The sequence below is a fragment of the Chrysochloris asiatica genome, unplaced genomic scaffold, assembly GCF_000296735.1.
Source record: "Chrysochloris asiatica unplaced genomic scaffold, ChrAsi1.0 scaffold00445, whole genome shotgun sequence".
Lineage (NCBI taxonomy): Eukaryota > Metazoa > Chordata > Mammalia > Afrosoricida > Chrysochloridae > Chrysochloris > Chrysochloris asiatica.
In genome coordinates this window covers 811,857-831,282 of record NW_006408963.1, presented here as the reverse complement: position 1 = coordinate 831,282, position 19,426 = coordinate 811,857, and the positions used below count along the sequence as shown (strand labels likewise).

The following is a 19,426-nucleotide window of genomic DNA, read 5'->3' as shown; positions in this document are numbered from 1 at the left end:
CCAACACAGAAAGCCTCCTCTTTCTCCCATGGAGTGCTGGTGGATTTCAACTACTGACCTTGCAGTTAGCAGTCCAACGAATAATTTACTATGCCACCAGGGCCCCGTGTCCTCAGAGTGGGGTATGTTTTTCCTTTCAGAGTAAAAGAATTGTGTATAAGCTGTACTGCAGGAAGTACCGGGCCCAGGCCTTCCTCCAACACCCGCCTGTGCTCCCCACGGTTCCACATAGCCTGACTGTGACTTCGCGTTCAAAGTGCCCCTACGGCAGCATCTCCTCTTCCATCATCTAGGACTCCCCTCCCACCAAACAGAAGACAGTTGTCTAGTCAACTTGTCACCCGCCAGTATGAACTTGCTTTTCCAATTTACTAGAGACAAAAATCTGTTGTCTTGTGGCTTCCAGGTGTTGGAGAGGGGGTGGGAGGAAACCCCAACACTCCTAGATGAGGGAAGATCCAAGCCTTGCTCCCTTAAGGCCTTGCTCTGAGAGGCCAGGAGGAGGGCTGCCTCCTACCCCCAGGCAGGTGCAAGCATGGGGAGGGGAGGCAGAAGAGCTACTTCCTGCAGCAGGAAGTGGTAACCTCCTATGGAGAAATGAGGCTCCTTCCTCCCCACAGGTTCGAGAAGGGGAACCTCAGGCCAAGGCCTCTCTCTCCCTGCCCTGAAGGCGCCAAGAGGGCACCCAGGGCCAAAGTCTTAATCTCAGTGGCTGACCTCCCTCCCCTCTGGACCTTTCCACCCTGGCTGGCTCTTGAACCCCTGGGGCTCATCTCCCGGGGCTGTGACTCGAAAGGGAGGGAAAGGGGAGCCCATCCGATGTCTCAGGGGTCAGAGGAAAGCAGTTGATACAGGGGGAGCTCAGGGCTGGAATAGATGTGTTACTGTCCATTGACAACCAAGGCCCAGGGGCTGTGAGGTGGAGGATGCGACGTGGGGAGGTGGTAGGGGATGGCAGCCAGAGGTTGCCAACTTGCTGGACACCTTGGGGCTCTCACGATCGCCCTGGCCCAGCGCAAGGTAGGCCGGGCCTGGGCCAGGAACCCCTGTGCGGGCAGTTCCAGGAGGGGCGCAGGGGGCGGGATCGGGCCGGCGGGGGCGGGGTCGGCGCGCAGAGCTGCCTTCGGCGCCGCCCGAGGTCCCAGCGCCGCCGGTCGCGGTCGCGTGGGAGCAGTGGGGCTCGACGGCGCGGCCATGGCCGCTCACGGGAAGCTGCGCAGGGAGCGGGGGCCGCAGGCTGAGTATGAGACACAAGTCAAAGGTGAGAGGTGCCCCGGCGCTGTCGACCCTTCCCCGCGGAGTCCCCGAGGTCGTGGGGGCGCCCGAGTTGCTGGGGAGGCCCCCCGCTGGTGGCCTGACGGGCGCGGAGCCGGACAAGTCCCTACAACCCCGTGTCCTTTGATCTCTGGAGGAGGGGTGAGAAGGAACCCCAGCTCCTGCTGGCCTGGCTGACCTCCTTTGGTTGGAGGTCCTCTTAGATCTCCGAAGGGGTGACTGCCCAGCCCGCCCCCCCCTCCCTTCCGTTCTGTTGTTTGGCCATACTGTACCTAACCGTGGAGATCCCGGCGGCCTGCGGGAAGGCGGAGCAGGTGTGACTTGCTTCACTGTAACGTGGACCCCCAACCAGGGTGGAATCGACCACTTTGACCCATCTGGGGCGGAGGGGCGGTGAGTGGTTTGGGGATTTCTCTCCTCTAAAACCAGCCGGCCTGCAATCCCTGGGCACTGCCTTTCCCTCCCTTTAGCTTTGAGGTCGTTCAGAGTGACTTCTTGACTTGAGATTGGCAACAGGGCCCACTTCACAGCCTTCTGACGTTAGGTCTCTGGGTTCTGATAAAAGATCCTATGCAAATCTCACGCACATCACCTTGGAAAATTCCTAGTCAACAGCTTCTGCTGGCCTTATTCAGGGCGTGGTACCTTTTTTAGAGGAAAGAAGGTGGCCTCTAGCACCAACAGTTAGGAACCCAAAGTCCTTCAGTGCCTTTAGGTGTGTGACAGCCATATACCTGGGAGGCAGACCCTCTGGGTGTTGTTAAGTGCCGTTCAGTCAGTTCCGACCCATCGGGAGCCTGTATAGGGTTTCCAAGGAAGCGGCTGGTGAGCTCGAACCGCCGGCCTTGCAATTCTAACCGACCTTGCAGTCCAGTGTATTAACCCACAGTGCCACACCAGGCCTCCTTTCCCCAGCTATGGCCTCTCAAAAATAGAATGATACAGGTTCCATTGTAATCACCTGGTGCAAGTAATTTACATACTGCCATATTGCCAGCTCGCCAAGCCTCATTGTTATCATTTCGCCGATTAAGATACCGATCCTCATCCTGCTCCCCAAAACGGTCATGAGGGATACGCAAGTGCGAGTCCAGATAAGACAGCCTTAAAGATGCTCCTTGCCTGCTCTGGGTCGCCAACGATTTTGGCCTCTGTTCCCCATTTCCCCTCAAAAATAAAACCCAAACCCCAACTTCCTACCATGCTAGAAAACCAAGGTCGCTGTCCTGCCGACCACTTCCTAAGGGGCCTCGTTGCTTTTCATCTGTTTCATTTGTTGGCTCACAAGAAGGATCAGCAGGACACAAGACTCAGCTATGAATTCTAGCATAGGTGGAGCCCATCTTTTCATTTGGCAAATGTTTTGTACCCTTTTATCCTGTCCCAGGGGAGTCCTGGTGTGGCACTGTAGGATAAACGCTGGACCACAAAGTCAGTTTGAACCACAAAGTTGGCAGTTCTTACCCACCAACAGCTTCTCGTAAACCCTATACAAGGGTCTCTATGTGTCAGAAAAGACTCAACGGCACTTGATAACAACATCCTGTCCCAGGGTTCCTGGCGTGGTGCTTTAGGATAAGTACTGGCCTGCTAACCACAAGGTGGTAGTTCAAACCCACTGTATAGGGTAGTAGAAATTAACCCTAACAACATCCTGTCCCAAGCCCCGAGACGACCCTGGTAAACAGCTCTAGTCTGGTGGGAAAGCAGAATAAGAAAGCGAGAAAACACAGGGTATCCTAACAGGGGGTATAGACAGGGCCAGACCTCAGTTGCAGCGGGGAGCAGGAAGAGCACCCTGTGAGATCACCAGTCTCAGACAAACCGCTCTATGGTGGCTCTGTTAGGGGTGCTGACTTGCTGGCTGCCACTAGGGGCGCTGGTGTACTTCAGAGTCAGGCTGTAATTCACCAGTCCTGCTCACAGTTGACATCAGCCAGTACGCATGTGTGATCCAGAAGCTCGTCTTTAGCTGTTGGCACCGAAGCATAAACGAATTGTTTTGTCTGCCAGTCCGTTCAGCATTGCTTGCTGTAATTGGTCCTTAGGGAACGTATGCCTCTGGCGAGGGCAGGGTTAACACTGGGCAGAAGGTGTTGAAAGCTGGGGCTCAGACCATTCTTGAAACGAAATGAAATTTACTTTTATCCAAAAATGTTGCCCTGATTCCAATAAGATTCTTCTGGCTTCAAGTGACAAGAAGCTCATCCCAAATGGCTCATGTAACTGACAAGTCAGTTTGAGCCTGACTTGAGTCTGTGCAGGAAGTCCCCACCCCATCTCTGCTTTCCCAGGAGTTCCTGGAGGAGGGTTGGGATTGCAGCTTCCAGAGCTGGTCCCGGAGGCAGGTAGTGGTTAGGCTGGAGGCCAGGGAGAGAAGCCACAGGAAAGAATCGAACCACTACAGAGCTGTGCACAGTACTTCTTTCCAGCTGCTACCCCGAACCGTGCCACTCCTGTTCTCCTGAGAGACTTCCCTGTGAAAATGAAGCCCAGTCACATGGATCTGAACTTTGGCTTCCCTGTCATTTGGAGTCCAGTTCAAGTGTTTCCCTGGCCACAGGCTCTTCACCATCTGCCCCCACAGTGTCACTCTGAACTCTGAGAGGCTGTTCTGACTGCACCTCGCTTCGCTCATCTTAGTCCCCCTGTTCCCACATTCAGTTGTCTGCCTCCCCTACTCCCAGCCCAGCAAGTACTGGACCTGGAGCAGGTATAGGAGTGCCGAGTCGGGGAAGGTCCCATTGGGTATGCGTTTTCACGGCTGCTCAAGCCCCTCAGACTGGCAGCTTTCTGCCCTCCAAACTTTAGGTTTGTGTGGGAAGGGGATAAAGGTGTTAAAATGCCCACAGCGAGGCCGGACACAGGGCAGGCTCTCTTGTGGGAGATGGGTGGGGGATGGGGAATGGGTCTCTTATGAGCCTGATCGGACTGAGCCAGCCAGCCACTGCCCTCACCACCTGGCTATGGTCCTGGCCACCAAAGGGGAAGGAAGTGGCAGCAGATGGGCCACGGAGAGGGAGGGCTGACTCGTGATAGGGAAGACAGGGACTTGTGGTCCCCATGGAGGCCACTCCTGGCCCCATGTACTGGGATGCCCTTCCTCACACTCTTCGGCCTCAGGAGCACAGAGGGCCTGCCTGGACACCAGCACAGAACTCCAGGCAGCCAAGGCTCTCATCTCTTGCCCCAGCAGACCTTGGGGCAGCCAGGAACAGGCCTCTGGGGTCTCTACCTCTGCAGAGATCCGCTGGCAGCTGAGTGAGCAGCTGCGTTGCCTGGAGGTGCAGGGAGAGCTGCGGCGGGAGCTGCTGCAGGAACTGGCTGAATTCATGCGGCGGAGGGCCGAGGTGGAGCTGGAGTACTCACGGGGCCTGGACAAGCTGGCCGAGCGCTTCTCTGGCCGCGGAGGTCGCATGGGCAGCGGCAACCGTGAGCACCAAAGCTTCCGGTAGGCGCTGTGCTGGCAGGCTGGCTGCGCCTGGGTCAGCCAAGCCCAGGTCTGAGTGCTCCTTTGCCCCCAGGAAGGAGCCGTCCCTCCTGTCGCCCTTACATTGCTGGGCCGTGTTGCTGCAGCAGACACGACAGCAGAGCCAGGACAGCGCGGCCCTCAGCGAAGTACTGGCCGGGCCCCTCGTTCAGCGCCTAACCCACCTGGCGGATGATGTGGGGCGCATAGTCAGGAAGGTAAGGTCCTCCCCCTGGGCTACAGGGGGCATGGAGAGCCCAGCTTCTTTCAGGGCAGCCCAGGGGACTGTGCCTGGAGGTGAGGGGTGGAGGGTGTGTCAAAGATGGGGCTTGAGTGGGTGGAGCCTGGAACAAGGAGCCCGGATGAGTCCGTCTAAGCCCAGTCGATGGCGGTTCCACTTGCTCCTGGCCTGTTCCCACCTCTAGAGTAAGGATCTGGAGCAAAGACTGCAGGACGAGCTCCTGGAGGTGATCTCAGAGTTGCAGACGGTGAGGATGGTCCAGGGCAACAGCGAGCAAAGGGGGCCTGCCTCCAGGGGTGACCTAGTGGGGGGAACCTGGGGCCAGACACTCCACTCCCTGGGCCTCAAGCTCGGAGCTTGCAAGGGATCCTGTGGTTTCCTGGCCAGGAGTCAGGGGACCAGCTGTGGCCGTGGTCTTCGGCCACGACTGTTCTTCTGCCTTGGTCTTCTTCAAGGCTAGGAAGACATACCAGGTGTACCGCTCAGAAAGTGTGACTGCTGAGACCAAGCTCCGGGAAGCCGAGCGCCAGGAGGAGAAGCGAGCTGGCCGGAGCGCTGCTGCCACGGCCACAGCTGCCACGGAGGCTGGACCTTCTAGGAAGACCTCCTTCAAGAAGGGAGGGCGACTGGTGGAGAAGGTGGGCCTGCAGGGTGCCTGCTCTAGCCTCTCTGCTACGTGTATGTCTCTAGAGACTCCGCGCTCTGCATGCAGGGGAGAAGGCAGCGCCGGGGGCAGAGGGTCACTGGTCATGGGCTGGCCTGCCCATAGTTTCCAGGGTCAGGACAGGGATTGGGTCTAGTCTGCTTTACTGGCTCCACCTGGGACAACCTGGGATGCTTGATACTAGCCCGATGACACAGGGCTTTGGTGGGGCTGCAGAGCCCAAGGGAGAAGGAGAATGCTGTGCCTGGCGCAGAGGGTGAGGGGTGAGTGGGTGATGGACCAGAAGAAGGAATGCTTGAGGTAGCTCCTGAAGAAAGAGTGGCAAGGTTGAGTCACCAACTTGGGCCAGGGCTGGAGGTGAATGAGCTGGGTGACAACCAATCCCTGGCCCCCGGCCACTCATTCTACCTCTGGTCCCCATAAACCCTGTGGCTGTCCCACCCCGGGCTGGCCCTTTTGGTCCCTTCTTTCTACCGGGGACGTGCTCTGTCGCTTTTCTCTGCTGTGAAGTTCCCCCCACAATCCTCCAGGCTCCTCAGCCACTCAGCCCGTACTGTGGGAGGCATGGCTCGGTGGGGGGAGCAGGAGTGTGATGCTAGTCCCACTGGTGAGGAATGACAGGTATGATGAGGGCCCAAACCAAGGCACGGGTCTTGGAGGGTGGGGATGGACGATGATCTCGAAGTGGTGGCACCAGCTGGATGGCAAGACTCCGGCCCTGAGAGGGTTTGTGCCTGGCCACATGGGGGAACGTTAGGATGTCTGGCCATGTTGAGTCAGGCCCTGTCCACAGGGGAAGGGAGGGCAAGTGGCGTGGGTGACCCTGGACCGGATGTGCTGTCTGAACAGCGTCATGCCAAGTTCGTGGAGCACAAGCTCAAGTGCACGAAGGCACGGAATGAGTACCTGCTGAGTCTGGCCAGTGTGAATGCAGCCGTCAGGAACTACTACTTGTATGATGTGCTGGACCTCATGGATGTGAGTCCTGGAGGTGGGCCAGGCTCTGGAGGCCACACTGCCAGAGCCCACCTGAAACTTCTTCTTTCTTTCTCCCCTAGTGCTGTGACACAGGATTCCACCTGACCCTGGGCCAGGTGCTCCGGAGCTACACCGTCGCTGAGGGCCGTACCCAGGCCTCCCAGATGCAGGGCCTGGGCAGTCTGGATGAGGCTCTGGAGGCCTTGGATCCTCCAGGGGACAAGGCCAAGGTGCTAGAAGTGCACGCAGCTGCCTTCTGTCCACCGTTGCGTTTTGACTACCAACCCCACGAGGGGGATGAGGTGAGGCCTCACCCGAGCTCTGTCCTTTGAGGGAGGAGGGAGTGGGTTCCACTTGGCTGAGGAATCCCTGGGTGGGGCAAATGGTTACTGTGCTCAGCTGCTAAAAGAGAGCCTGGAGGCTTGAGTCTCCCCAGAGGGGTAGACTTGGAGGAAGGATCTGGTCACAGAAAACCCTACGGAACATGGTTCTACTCTGACACATGTGGGGTCGCCATGAGTCAGAGCCCACGTGATGGCAACTGCTTTTACCTATTTAAGGAACAGAAACAAACTAGGTAGGGAAAGGAAAACTTAAAAAAACCCAAACCAAGGAAAATGTGTTGCAGCCATTGACCATCCACAACGCATACAAGGGGCTGTGGTTCCAAAAGGAAATGTGAAGGGACCTCAACCATACACATGGAAAGGCACAATGGTCCACACCTTACTGGCTTCTGTTAGCAGTTTACCTGGGATTACAGGGCGGACCCTTGCAGCTTTTATTTCATTGGTACTTTGATCAGTGTCGTAGCGTGAAGACATGCTTGTGGTTAAAAAAGGCAACTGTGATCCATGCTTACAATGACACCCACACCTCCGTGCTGCCAGTACCCACTCCCTAGAAACAGCTACTGCCTCTAGCATTTCCCTCCATCTGTCGGCCACAGTGTGATTCTCACTCTTCGCTGGGCTGACTGACTCCCTTCCGAGGCCGATCAGAACTTGGCCCTGCCACCGTCGCCCTTGGCCAAGCACACCCATTTTTTTCTCTTCCAATCCCATTAGCCCCAAATGAAAAACCAACAACTGTTTTTATTATGAACGAATGAAGGTTTACAGGGCACATCTTCATTTTCCCATTCAACCCTTTCTGCACTTGCTTTCCTCTCCCTGACTGGGATCCCCTCAGTGTAACTTCACTTAGCCCACTTTCTCCCTGTGGGTTTTCTTTCTGTTTCTCCTTTGCAATCCTGAAGTTTGGCCTGTGGGTAGTGCTGTTGTCCTCCCTATAGACCTGCCTATTGCTTGGCTGGAAATTGACCCACGGGGCTGACCAAGGACCATAGTCTTGGAGTTCCACCAATCTCTAGCTGACCAGTAAGCCTGTTATTTTATTATGATTTTTTTAAAATATAATTTTGAGTTTTCGTCCGCATTTCCTCCAACTCTATCCAGGTTCTTCCAAGGTGATCCTTTCAGGTCAGTTGGTAGTGGTCACTGGGCACCACCTAGTTGAGCTCTCGGAGCTGTAGAGGCTGATGTTCATGTGTTTCCAAGTGGCTTCAGTGTTGGCCAGCTTCTGGAGGAGTGCCCAGCTGGTGTCCACAGTGGCTACACTATTTTCCAGTCCTGCCGGCTGTGTATGGGCGTTCCAGTCTCTCCACACCTTTAAACTGTCATTACTACTGGGGTATGATGGGATCTCGTCGGTGTTTTGATTGTAGTTGTCGACTATGCCATCCTCACAATTGGTGCTCTCTTTGAGCTCATTGCCCCTGTCACTGTGTCAAATCATCTCATTCTCGTTAAGGGTCTGCTTCTGTTTTTGCTGACCCTTCACTTTGAGCGGAACTTGTCACTAGCAGGCCTCTCTGCAGGGCAACTCTTCTGTTGGAAGACCCCAAATGCTGGTCTATGTAAAGTCCTCCCTTTTGCACTGCCCAGTTTCCCCAAAGAAAAGTCTCATCTTCTGCTGCCAGTTTTGGGGAAGTAGAGTGGACACTGAGAGACACATTCTTTGGTGTGTAGCTTTTCCTTTAATCAACCGATTTTTAGGCTAATGCCCTCCAGCTAAAGACACTAGCACTTGAAAATGAGGGGGTTGATTGCTCCTTGCTGAGAGGGAGGCCGAATCCCATGGACATAGAGGATTTGGGCTGGTGTTAGGGAACTTGGAGACTTTGCTGATGGGGGACTGGCAGGAAGTGTAAACAGTCCCGTAACTGGGTACAGAGTACACTGTGCCCAGAAGGTGGGAGGATGTAGTGAGACACAGTGGGCTGCGTGCTCGTTTCTGTGACTTTGTTTTGCCGCCGCCACGGCCAGAGAATGGCCTTGTCTGATGCAAAGGCTCGGTGATACTATTTACGTTCAAAGGGGAACACCACGGCCAACTGGTTGCACACCGTGCCCACAAACAAACACTCAGGACAATCCTGTGCCTCCCACACCCGACTGGCCCAGCAGGGAGAGGGCCTGTAGTGTGGGTGTCACATTTCTTGGGACATTTTCCCATGTTCAAGAGGAGTTCTTTTCTGGAAGCATTCTCCCATCCCCACTTTGTCCATGGGGTGGGCCATTCCCATGTTAGTTAGAGTGAGCCACGTTCCTGTGTGTTCCAGCCCTCACTCTTTGGTCTCAGACCCAGCCACCCTGTCCATAGTTTTTCAACATCTTCATTGAGAGATGAATCACACATCATACACTTCACCCTTTCAAAGTGCACGATGTAATGGGTTTCAGTATCTTCAGAGTCGGGGAACTGTCTCCACAATCCGTTTGAGAATGTATTAAATCATCCCCAAAGGATTGCTGTCAGCCTGTAGCTATCCCCTGGCCCAAGCCTCTGGCAACCAGAAATCTGGCATGTCCAGAAAGGCAGTTGCTTTTTCTGGACATTTCGTATCAATGGACTCAGATAATATCTGTCCTTTGTATCTGACTTACCTTACTCAGTGTAATGTGTTTTCTCCCATAAATTTGATTTATTTTGATATTGTTGAGAATGCACGCAGCAAAGCCTCCATCAACTCCTCAACGTGGACACATTCATGGACCACTCAGTGACACTGATGATAGTCTCCACGGTGTACACACACCCTTCCCCTCTGTTTTGGAGTTCTTCCTCCCCCATGGGCACCAGCTCACTGGCCCCTAGGCTTCCCATGTCTGCTTCCCAGCTGCTCTGGTCCACTTGATCCCCCTCCCCGTGGTCAAGAGAGATGGTTCTTCAGGGAGCTCAGTGCTCAAGGCTCAAGCCTTCTGTATACTGTGAGGTTCATCGTGTTGGAGTATGTACCAGGATATCTACCAGCGTCTCCTTATGGCGGAGGATGAACCACCTTGTGTCGATCTGTGTGTTGATAGACACTTGCTTCTTTCCACTGTTTGGCTGTGGTGATTGGCACTTTGGGGAACACTGGTGTGCTCATAGCTGTTGGGGCCCCCTGCTTTCAAGCTTCTGCAGTTGAGAGCCTCACATGCGTGAGAACCATTTTTTCCTATGGGTCAGGTGCTGGAGGGACAGCACATTGGCCTCCAAAGCAGCAGGACCGTGCTCCATTCCTTCATGCACTGGAGAGCTGGGTGTCTGAGCACTGTGCCCTAGTCACTGTCCTCCACAGGTGGCCGAGATCCAGGTTGAAATGGAGCTGCGGGATGAGATTCTGCCCCGAGCCCAGAATATCCAGAGCCGCCTAGGCCGACAGACCATTGAGACAGAGGAGGTACGTGGGCGGGCGGGGGCTCACAGAGTAGGAACCCAGATCTGGCTTGAGATTGTCCGTTTACTCACCACACGCCCAGAAGCCTGCGGCTTCCCAGTTTCCTCTAACTTGGACTTCCTCATCTCCCCTTGCTTCCTGCCCTTGTGTGGTCCCTTCCCCAGGTGAACAAGACACTGAAGGCGACGCTGCAGGCCTTGCTGGAGTTGGTATCATCGGATGACGGGGACGTACTTGAGCCCCTCCAGGCCAGTCCTTCCACCGAGTCGCTCAAGTCCACAGGTTCTGACCCAGGGGTTCGCCAAGCTGGCCGGAGGCGAGGCCAGCAGCAGGAGACGGAGACCTTCTACATCACGGTGGGTGCGGAGGCTGGCCAGGGCAGGGTGGGGAGGCTCTGGAGAGCTGCAAGGCTTGAATCTTGGGCTCCCCAGAAGCTACAGGAGTATCTGAGTGGCCGGAGTGTCCTTGCCAAGCTGCAGGCCAAGCACGAGCGACTTCAGGAGGCCATCCAGCGAGGTGGGCCGGACTGTACCCCAGGCTTGACCCCCCCACGCCTCACGTCTTGCCGGGGCCCTCCCCAATCCATGTGTCAGAAACAGCCCAGCAAAGCCCTTGGCCCTGATCTTACTCTTGGATTTTCTGACCAGTGTCTTCTCCTTCCAGGTGACAAGGAGGAGCGGGGGATGTCCTGGTGAGTTGACATGAGGTACCTTCAGGGGCCCATTATCCCCTCTCTTCCATCCTCTGGGCTCTCAGGCCCCTGTGGACTGGAGGAGAATTAGAGACCTCTCACCTCACTGCAGGACCCAGCCTTCCCAGAGAGTCCAGAGGAGCCGCCATCCCCGCCCCTGTTCACAGTATAACCAGAAGCTCTTTGGGGGAGACATGGAGAAGTTCATCCAGGTGCTCGCTTCACCACACACTCCATCTGACTCTCCAGCCCTGCCTGACCCCCGTGTCCCCCAGGGGCCATCTGCTACTTCCTGGGGGACTTCCTGTGGCTCCAGAGATTGCAGGACATTCTCACTGAGCCAAATTCACTGCCATCAAGTTGATTCCGAATCGTAGCGACCCTAGGGGACAGGTTCTAAGACAGCAGGTTTTTCAGGGCAGCCTCGTCTTGCTCACATAGAGTGGCTGGTGGGTTTAAATCTCTGAATTTGTGGTAGCAGCCCTCAGTGCACTGTGCTGGGACCCTAGACAGATAAGAGAAGCTGAAAAGAATCCTCCAACTATTTAAATCCACAAATTCGCAGTTTGCATTTCCTCACTATAATGGCAACCCGAAACCCCAGCCTGCCTGGGTAAACGCCCTCTCTGCCCCCAGAGCTCCGGCCAGCCTGTGCCCCTGGTGGTGGAAAGTTGTATCCGCTTCATTAACCTCAACGGTAAACAAGGTTCAGCCCCTTGCACTACTCCCCAGCACCCAGCACCCAGTCCCTGTGCCTATGGCCCCTTGCCTTCCTTCCCTACAGGTCTCCAGCATGAAGGCATCTTCCGGGTGTCGGGCGCCCAGGTCCGGGTTTCAGAGATCCGGGACGCCTTTGAGAGAGGTGGGGAGGCAGGGTGGGTGGGGGCCAGGTGGGGGTGGACTCAAGCAGGCTCCCAGCTCCTGCTGCCACCCTTCCCTACATGCTGTCCCCAGGGGAGGACCCATTGGTGGAAGGCTGTGGGGCTCAAGACCTGGACTCCGTGGCTGGAGTGCTGAAGCTCTATTTCCGGAGCCTGGAGCCCCCGCTCTTCCACGCAGACCTGTTTGGCGAGTTGCTGGCTTCCGCAGGTGAGGTCAGGGCCTAAGTTGCATGGCATGGGGTGCCACTCCACGGTGGTGGCAGTAGCCCACACACACTCCTCTCTCTGGCCACAGAGCTGGAAGGTACAGCGGAGCGGGTGGAGCCTGTGAGCCGCCTTCTGGCCCAGCTGCCAGGCCCAGTGCTGGTGGTCCTGCGCTACCTCTTTGCGTTCCTCAACCAGTGAGTCCTGAGGGGGTGAGGGGCAAAAGGGGTCAGGGGGATTGTGGGCTGCTGTGCGTGGGATTGGGGGCAGTAGGGGCACCTGCCCATAACCCCACTGCTCCCAGCCTGGCCCAGTACAGTGACGAGAACATGATGGATCCCTACAACCTGGCTGTGTGCTTCGGGCCCACGCTGCTGCCTGTGCCCGTGGGCCAGGACCCCGTGGCCTTGCAGGGCCGGGTCAACCAGCTGGTGCAGACCCTCATCCTGCAGCCTGAGCTCATCTTCCCGCCTCTGGCTGAGCTGCCGGGCCCTGTCTATGAGAAGTGCCTAGCACCACCCTCCGCCAGCTGTTTGGGGTAGGCCCGCTGTGCTTGGGGCGGGGGGTGGGGAGGGGGTGGGCACCCAGTGGGCCAGAAGCCCCCTCCCCACCTCGATCTGCTTCTCATCTCAGGGATGGCCAGCTGGACTGCATGGTGGGAGATAGTGAGCCGGAGTTGGAAGCCGGGTCCTTGGCCCAGGAGGATGGTGAGTGGGACAGGAAGGAGGCCCCACTTCCCAGCCTGGCCTTCACTCCAGCCCTCCCACCAGGCCCTGTCTTCTTCCCAGACCTGGAGGGGGTCGTGGAGGCTGTGGCCTGCTTTGCCTACACGGGGCGCACGGCCCAGGAGCTGACATTCCAGCGGGGGGACGTCCTGAGACTGCACGCCCGAGCCTCTGGGGACTGGTGGCGGGGGGAGTGTGGCGGCACACTGGGATTGATCCCACACAAATACATCATGCTGCCTGCTGCTGGGTGAGTAAGCACCCCGTACCCTACTGAGACCGGAACCCACAGCTGCCTGTCACACCCAACCCTCCCACAGATGTCAGATCTGGTCGGTCATTCTGACACTACCCACTGTAACCCCAGGGCCAAGAAGCATCTGGCAAGTCCAGGCAGGGGACCTTGGGGGAGGTGACAGACAGAGAGAGCCTGTGAGGGGCTTTTGGGGTGTCTGGTTGGGAGGAGTTGTCGTCGGCTCACTTTCAATGCCCTGTAGGCCAGAGCCAAGTGCCCCACTCGAGACCACAGGCAATTCTGGGCATAGACGGCACTGCATCGTCCCCGTCTCTCCGGACAGACATGTGGATATAGACAAGGTGAGCGCCCGAAGCAGAACCCAGGGTGTGGTGTGGGGACAGAGGGTAAGAACAGGACTAAAGACCCTCAGCCTGGCTGTGACAGGGTCACCTACAGGGGCAGGAGCATTGCAGGTGACAGGAGAGACATGCCAGGGACTGTTGGGACCAAGAGGATGAAAGGGAGGGGAGTGGGGGCAGGCAGGGGTCTTGCAGGTGAGGAGAGGACTTGACTCCCTGCTAAGATAGGTGGAAGCAGGAATACTTGTTGAGCCCAAGGGGAAATGCAAGAGATTTTGAGTATCCCAGGGGTCCCCAGTAGCCACAGAGGGAGGAGAGGGTGCCAGGGCAGAGAGGAAGGGCGGCTCGCCTCACCCCAGGCTGTGACCAAAACACAAAAGGGGAAGGAGGAGGACAAAGCTGTGGCGCTGGAGGCCACTGCAGGGTTTGGGGGAGGCTGGGGCAGGGCTGGTGGGAGGGCTCTTGTAAGTCGCCTTCCTTTTTCCCCTTTTCCTCTTCCCACCAGAGCGTGGCACAAACCATGGACTGTGTGTTTAAGGAGCTCTTGGGAAAGACTGCTGCCCGCCAGGGTCTTGGGCCAGTATCTCCTGGCTCCAACCGTCCCAACAAGAACAAAGGCTTTCCCCGAGGCCCTGGGGCCCCAGTTTCCCCCTCAGCATTCCGTCCCCAGGGTCCTGACTGGGTGGGCAAGCCACAATGAACCCTGCCTGAGAGGGACTAGCTCCTGGTCCAATTGCTCTTCCTGGACCTGCCCCAGCGCTGCCCTAGAGCCCTGTGGAAGAGGCTTGCCTGATGGGAGTGGCAGCAATTTATAAAGACCCCCATGATTCTCTGGTGCCAGTTAACTCGCTGTTTTGGGGGCATGGGACTATTTGACACCTTCATCACTGGTCCTCAAAGGTCACCCATGTAGTGCGTCCCATATCTGTGCACATGTCTGTGGGGGTGCGGTATGTTCTCCTGCCTCTCTATGCCACCATACCCACTGCTAACCCTATGCCAAGGAGATCCTCACCATGTGAAAACACAAACCGGAAGTTTTATTAGGGAGACAGAGCGGGGAGGGGAGAAGGGGGAGATGAGAGATCAAGGTGCCTAGCTAGCTCCCCCCGCCTTCCTCCTGGGCACCCCCTGTCTTACCCTGCCACCCAGGCCCTACCACCCTGTCTTGGCCTCTCCCCTGCCCCTGGCTGACCATGGAGCCAAAGGTCTCTCCATGAAGCCAGGAACAGGGAGGCCCAGAGAGGGCCAGGGCTTGCCCAGGGCTGTACGAGGTGGCAGCCACTTGTCCTCAGGCACAGTTCCATTGGGTTCCCTCCTCTCTGTGGCTCCTCATAAAGATGGCTCCTTGGCCAGGGAGGAGCTGGCCGTGGCACAAGATTCCTCCTGGGGCCCCAGGCTGGGAGGGGCATGTCTCCAACGGCCGCACAGCAAACTGCGCAGCTCCGAGGAGACACTGCTACTGAAGAAGGCGTAAACCCAGGGGTTGGTGCAGCTGTTGAGGCTGGCCAGTAGCATGAGCAGCACAAATGGGGGGCCTGGGGAGGAAGAGCAGGGAACAATGGCTCACCGGCTGCTGGGTGTGTGCAGGGACCCCTGCTGGGTGTAGGGCGAGGCTGCACCCACCTTCCAGAGGGGCCTCTGGGTCCCACACGGCCCACAGCTGCACGAGGAAGAAAGGTGCCCAGCATAGCACATACATGATCACAATCACCAGAGTCATCCTTACTGTCTTGGCCATGGCTGCTGAGACCCGGGCTCCCTCGCTGGAGCCACCTGGCCGCGGCCTGCCACGCTGCCCCCCAGGCCTCGCTGCTGGCCCAGGCACCAGGCTGGTGTGGATCTCCCGGAAGATGAGTACCTGGCAGGCGGCGATACCCAAGGCAGGGGCCACAAACACCATCAGGGCGATCCAGGTGACGTAGGTACGGCGGCCCCAGGGCTCAACAAAATAGGCCCAGCAGTCGAGGACTCCATTGCCATTGCTTACATCACGCTGAGCGAAGATGAAGAGTTGTGGCAGGCTGAAAAGGAGCGAGCAGGCCCAGGCGACCAGCACCGGCCGGTTCCAGCGAGCCCCGCCACCACCGTGGCGGTAGGCCAGCATGGGGCGGCAGATGGCGCGGTGGCGGTCTAGGGTCATGGCCAGAATCATGTAGGAGGAAGCGTACATGCCCACCATCTGCAGGTACTTGACGGCCCTGCACAGGACGTCTGGCCCCCAGAAGCGGTCGGTGGCATCCCAGGCCAGCTGGGGCAGCACTTGGAACAAGCCCACTGCCAGGTCAGCCAGGCACAAGTGACCGATGAAGACGTGCATGGGTGCCCAGCGGCCCCGCCGCCCCCGCCGCACCAGGGCACCCAACACCAGGCCATTGCTCAGGCACACAGCCACAAAGACTGTGGAGAGCAGAGCCAGCTCGGCCCGGGCCAGCAGCGGGTCCCGGGGCTCCAGCTCCTTCTCGCTGCTGTTGCCGGGGGCCCTGGGGCCAGAGAGGGGCCCAGACCCAGCTGGCCAGGGGTGGAGGGAAAGGACTCAGTAAGGAAGTGGAGACTATAGAGGACCCGAGCCCACGCAGGTACCACACAGGAGAGGCTATGTCGCCGCGGACTCCTGGCTCTCACTTCCTGGTACCTAGCATTCCAGTATTCGAGGCAGCTTTCAGGGAATCCGGGTGGGTGTGCAGTCATACTCAGGTCCTATCCCCCAGGCCACGACCCCCCCTCCCCACCCCACCCGCTTGGTCCCCCCTCCCCTGGGTTGGGGACCTTGGGAACGATTGGCTTGCTCCACGGGAGTTGGGGAGCCCCTTTGCCTCCTCGGGACTGGAACCTTACCAGAGGTGGGGGACACATTGAGCATGGTCCTCAGAGTGGTTCGCCAGTGGGGGCCTATGTGGGGCTGGGGGTATGTAAGAGAAAGGGAAGGGGTCACTGAGAGCACGAGTCAGAAGTAGGTCTCCTAGGGTTAGGCAGGGGAAGACGGATGGACGGACGCCTAGAACTGGGCACCCACCCTGACAGTCCTCAAGACCTGGAGACTCCCAGCCCCCACCTGCCTGAGTCCCGGGGGCCCCCTCACCGCCCCTTACCGCCCCTCACCTGACCAGGTTCCCGGCTTCTGGGCAGCTGGGCAGTGCGCAGTGGCTCGGGAGCTCCGATCTGCTCTTCATCGCTGCTCCGCCCTGCCCCAGCCTCTGGGAGTGACCTGCTCAAGGGGGGGACTTCCTCCCCCCGCCCCTCCCCTCCCACACTGGCTCACTCCTAGGTCACTGGGAAGTAGGCCCCTGGCCTGCCCCGTCCGCCTCCCACACTCCTTCCACCCACTCCTTAGGGCCCCAACTTGGCCTGTGTGCCCTCCATCCTCGCACCACCTGCACCCCATGGGCAGCTTGGCAGAACCCTGAGTTCAGAATTGGAGAAACTTTTGTGGGACAATGCGGGACTTCCATTTCCCAAAGCCTTGGCCTTTCCTGGGCTGCTGGAGTGAGAATCCAGGGTGCCCCGGGAGGGGCGGGGGCACAGCCCCTCCTCTGCCTCCATTAGGGCCTGACCAGAGAGGAAGGACAGGAAGGGAGGGGGTGGGGGCCCAGTCCGGGTTTAATGGACCCCTAAGATCCGGCTTCCTTGCCAAGGTCCACCCTCTTCCTCCTCCCCACCTGCAGCTAGCTACCTGTCCTGGGAGGAGGGGGTTCTTGCATTCCACCTTTAGTCTCCATGTCTGGCTGTCTCTCTCACACAAGTGTACACACACACACTTGATACACAGACACCCTCCCACCCACTATGGGGGTCAGAGGGTAAGAGAGAGGGAGCTGGGCCCTCCCCTTCCCCCTCCATGCAGGAACTCTAGCCCACCCACTCCGGCCGCCTGTCCCCTCAGCTCCTCTCTTTCCACCCTTCTCTGACTTCTCTCCACAGGCTGGGCCCCAGTTCAACTGAGGTCAGGCCAGCCCGCCCAGGGCCAGGCTCCAGTCCAGAGACTGGCCCCTTTTTCCTGTTTGTCTGTCTTCTCTGTTGACCCAAAAGGTCAGAGACCAGTCTCTCCTTAACTTGGTCACCAGTCTTCCTCCCCTCAGTGTCTCCTCGTCCGATTGCTCACCAGGGCCCAGGGTCACACAGCCCTGAACATGGCACACAGCCGACACATACATGTATGCACAAACACAACGGGTACATGGATACACACACTACACACTATGTGAGTGTACATACATGCCACGTGAACATGTATGGATAACACCACACAAAGCACGTACAGGATGACAGACACAGCATGCTCATATGCCATATGGGGCATGTACATGCATACACACCATGTACATGTGAACACACAGTAGGTACATGTACACACCCACACACAACATATGCCATGCCCATGTATGCACACACCACACAAAGTGGATACAGGTACACACATCCCACATGCAACATGTACATGCACACACACACACACACACACCAAGCATGGTAAGGCAATGCATGCATGGCACCTACAACATATATATGCACACACTGCACATAGCACATGCATGTATACGTGCCCTACAACATTCCCTGCACATGCCACGCACAGCATGCACCCATGCACACATCTATACATAGCACACATGCAAGCACATGCATGGTATCACAAGCATGGTCCTCCATGAATGCACACACACATCATCCCTCCTTGCCCTACATCCACGCAGCACACAGTGCACACATATGCCCCACAGCCATGCACACACCACACACACCAGAACACACACACATACCTGCTCTGCTGACTCACTTGGGGTGAGGATGTACGTACGTCATCCCTGGCATCACTGCCAGCATCATTGAAGAGAATGAACACGCTTCTCAGGTCATCCAGACTCACAAAAATGGGAGAAGTGAGGCCCTGTGTGGCTCCCAGGCCTGCAGGGACAACAGCCTCTGACCTCCAGGGAACTGAGGCAGCCCAGGGGCAGCAGGGGAGCATTCTCTGAAGGTTCTTTGTCATACAATGGTACCTCAAAAGGAATGCTTGGCTGCAAGCTCCTGGACCCAGGGCCAGTGAGGAGACCCGCTTTCCAGGGTCCAAGGACCACCATTTCTTGATGGTTTTCTCTGCCCAGGACCAGACAGTGGCCACAAGGCCTGGACCCGTCTCTGCTCCTGCTGCCCTGGCTTTCCTGTTGTACGGAAGGGTCCTCATTGCAGGTCTAAGAAACAGAGTGAGGGGCTGGCTTGTGCCCAAGGCTAGGACAGCAAGGGAGCAGTTCAGGACCCAGGGAGGAAGTGAAGCACCAAGGCGCCACCCTTGGTCTTCTCCAGCACCTAGTTGCCTGCACTTCCTGGGATTTGGAGTCAGGAAAGCAGACGTTCCCGGCCACAATTGCTGAGATCCTGGAGGAGAGGAGTCCATGGATGCTGAGGGACCCAGAGCTCTTTGAAAGGGACAGGCCCAGGGCAAGGCCTTGGTCCAGCCACACTCCAGGGGAGGGGACTGGCAGGACCCCTTTACTTCAAGGTCACATGAATCAGCAGACATGGCTCTGGGCTGCCTAGGAACACCAGGAGTGGGTGTCTACCTGGGTAGGGGGAGCAGCTGGGCCTCTACTCCTTGGGCCATGTGCTCAGACCAGTCCCGGAGAGGGCAGCAGCCGTGGGCCCTCAACAACAACAATAATATAGTTAATGAGTCCTGGTGTGATATTGTAGGATAAGTAAGCACTGGACTGCTAACTACAAGGCTGGCAGGTCAAACCCACCAGCCACTTCCTTGAAAGTGCTATACAGGGATGAGTCACATTAGAAGACATAATTTAAAAGCAACATCATGGGTGTGGTGCCTTGAATTTACCTGATACGGCTTTTCTATCGCAAGTCTTCTTAATTCCCACCAAGTGGTAGTTGTTGTTGTGAAGTGCCATTGAGTCAATTCTGACCCATAGTGACCCTGTATAGGGTTTTCAAGGAGCAGCTGGTGAGCTTGAACCACCGACCT

General features: G+C 57.3%; 2 protein-coding genes across 2 annotated transcripts; one reads left to right on the top strand and one right to left on the bottom strand.

Annotated features, from left to right (window-relative positions):
* The first annotated feature begins 1,194 nt into the window (after window positions 1-1,194).
* ARHGAP4 (Rho GTPase activating protein 4) lies at window positions 1,195-14,149 on the top strand. Its single transcript, XM_006877225.1, has 21 exons — window positions 1,195-1,261; window positions 4,519-4,726; window positions 4,800-4,962; window positions 5,170-5,232; window positions 5,441-5,623; window positions 6,499-6,627; window positions 6,708-6,929; window positions 10,253-10,354; window positions 10,516-10,707; window positions 10,783-10,867; window positions 11,015-11,042; window positions 11,155-11,254; window positions 11,679-11,739; window positions 11,827-11,904; window positions 11,997-12,131; window positions 12,219-12,324; window positions 12,432-12,665; window positions 12,761-12,834; window positions 12,916-13,102; window positions 13,350-13,449; window positions 13,955-14,149. Exons 1-21 carry the CDS (start codon window positions 1,195-1,197, stop codon window positions 14,147-14,149), a joined length of 2,712 nt encoding a protein of 903 aa, XP_006877287.1.
* A 632-nt stretch (window positions 14,150-14,781) lies between these two features.
* AVPR2 (arginine vasopressin receptor 2) lies at window positions 14,782-18,634 on the bottom strand. The gene is made up of 5 exons (XM_006877224.1): window positions 18,450-18,634; window positions 16,552-16,657; window positions 16,288-16,351; window positions 15,076-15,960; window positions 14,782-14,987 (listed from the first exon to the last, which is right to left on the bottom strand). The coding sequence occupies exons 1-5, from the start codon at window positions 18,632-18,634 to the stop codon at window positions 14,782-14,784; spliced, it is 1,446 nt and encodes a 481-aa protein (XP_006877286.1).
* Window positions 18,635-19,426: the final 792 nt, after the last annotated feature.